The sequence below is a fragment of the Microtus ochrogaster genome, linkage group LG4 (assembly GCF_000317375.1).
Source record: "Microtus ochrogaster isolate Prairie Vole_2 linkage group LG4, MicOch1.0, whole genome shotgun sequence".
Classification (NCBI taxonomy): Eukaryota; Metazoa; Chordata; class Mammalia; order Rodentia; family Cricetidae; genus Microtus; species Microtus ochrogaster.
This window is the reverse complement of record NC_022030.1, coordinates 23,322,410-23,324,192: the sequence shown is the minus strand read 5'-3', so window position 1 is coordinate 23,324,192 and position 1,783 is coordinate 23,322,410. Positions and strand designations below refer to the sequence as shown.

General features: G+C 50.9%; 1 protein-coding gene across 1 annotated transcript in view; it reads left to right on the top strand.

The window, feature by feature from the left end:
• Rasgrp4 (RAS guanyl releasing protein 4) overlaps nt 1-1,783 on the top strand; it is an 18,657-nt gene that overhangs the window by 11,595 nt on the left and 5,279 nt on the right. The window contains exons 10-11 of the mRNA XM_005361316.2: nt 1,520-1,600; nt 1,704-1,783. Coding sequence (XP_005361373.1) covers nt 1,520-1,600; nt 1,704-1,783 — 161 coding nt within the window. The remainder of the gene's footprint in view (nt 1-1,519; nt 1,601-1,703) is intronic.

Genomic DNA, 1,783 nt, shown 5'->3' with positions numbered 1-1,783 from the left:
TTAGTAATCCAAACAGTACCTGAGCTGGGTGTGGTGGCTCACACTTTAGTAATCCTGGCACTCAAGAGGGTAAGACTGGAAGACTAGCCTGGGCTACCTGTGTCTCAAAGAAAACAAGTGAAATCAGGAACACAAGAAACGCAGTTTATCCTGGCTCAAGGACCTGCTCCAGACCCCCCAGGTTGCTTTGGGCTGTTGAATCCCTGCAAGAGCAAGGGGCTGGGAATGCTGAGCAGGAGTAGAGTGCTTGCCCGGGTATAAAGAGGCTCTTTCTTTGCTCATCTCTGGAAAGAAAAACAAAGTAACTCAGTGTCTGAGCTCCTCCTATCAACAGTCTTGAGCTGCCAGGGTGTGGCATAGGGGGGGGTGTGACTGGAAGCTCTGACCAGTATTGATCACATGCGCCCCAAACTTGGGAGGCAGAGGCAGGAGAATCATGAGTTCCCAGCCAGCCTGGGCTACACAGTGAGTTCCAGGCCATCTAGGGCTACATAGTGAGACCTCGTCTCCAAAAACATTAACAACAACAAAAAAAATTAACAACAAAAAATAATAGAGAAATTAACGAAGACAGCCACATGTATGTGAACCCATGTGCCTGCACACACTCTCTCTCTCTCTCTCTCTCTCTCTCCAAGATCTAAGGATAATTCAGTGGTGGACCATTTTTTGTTTGCTTGCTTTTTGCTTTGTTTTGTTGAGACCCAGTCTTACTATATAGCCCTTGCTGGCCTAGAACTCACTATGTAGACCAGGATAACCCTAAGCTGGTGATACTCCTCCATCCTCTGCCTACCACACACTATGATTCAGGCATGTTCACCATGCCCAGAGAGTAGCGGAGCATGTTCAAGACTCCAGGTTTGAGCTTTAGAAGTATGTAAAGGAACCTGCAGGTCACTTCAACTTAGAACCCTACAATGTGAGTGCCCGTACTATGCTCTTTTCATGGGTCAGGAAGGTTGAGGCAGTGCCAAATTCTGAAGGTGGGGTAGTTGACTGAAAAGTTGAGTTCAGAGACCCCGAGACAAGGCCATACATAACTTTTGTCAGGACCCAATGGAAACTGAAAATATGTGGCTCTTTGTTTAATTCTACATGGAACTTAGCAGGATGTGTAGATGCATACTTGAAACCCAGCATTCAGGAGGCCAAGAGAGGAAGGTGTGAGTTCCCTCCTGGCCAGCCTGGACTGTGTGATGAGACTGTCTCAGAAGGGGGTGGGGAACGGTTGACAGCTCAGTGGTTCAGAGCTCTTTCTGCTCATCCCATCCCCATTCCAGCATGCACGTGGTAGCTCACAACTGCCTGCAACTACAGCTCCTGGGGACCCAGTGCCTCTTCTGGTCTCCGTGGGCACCCACTAGTCATACATGGCACACACACACGGCCTCAGTGGGAACAAGGCACTTTGGATTGTGGAGGGTGGCAGGCGTGGCAGGACAGGTCCAAGGGAAGGGTCTGAGGAAGAGGATAGGGGACCTGTAGGAGGAACTTTACTACCCTGCCCATCCCCCAGCTCTCCCTGGATCTCTTCTATACCGAAGATGAGATCTACGAGCTTTCTTATGCCCGGGAACCACGCTGTCCCAAGAGTCTGGTGAGCCTTGACTCCTGACCTCTGACCCCTGCTCCCTCCACCCTGTCACCCTCCCACTCCGCTTAAGCTTCTGCTTTGACTGTGTCCCTCTGTGTTCTTCTAGCCACCCTCCCCCTACAAAGCTCCTCTGGTGGCGGAGTGGGCCCATGGTGTGACCCCAAAGCCAGACAGCGTGACCCTGGG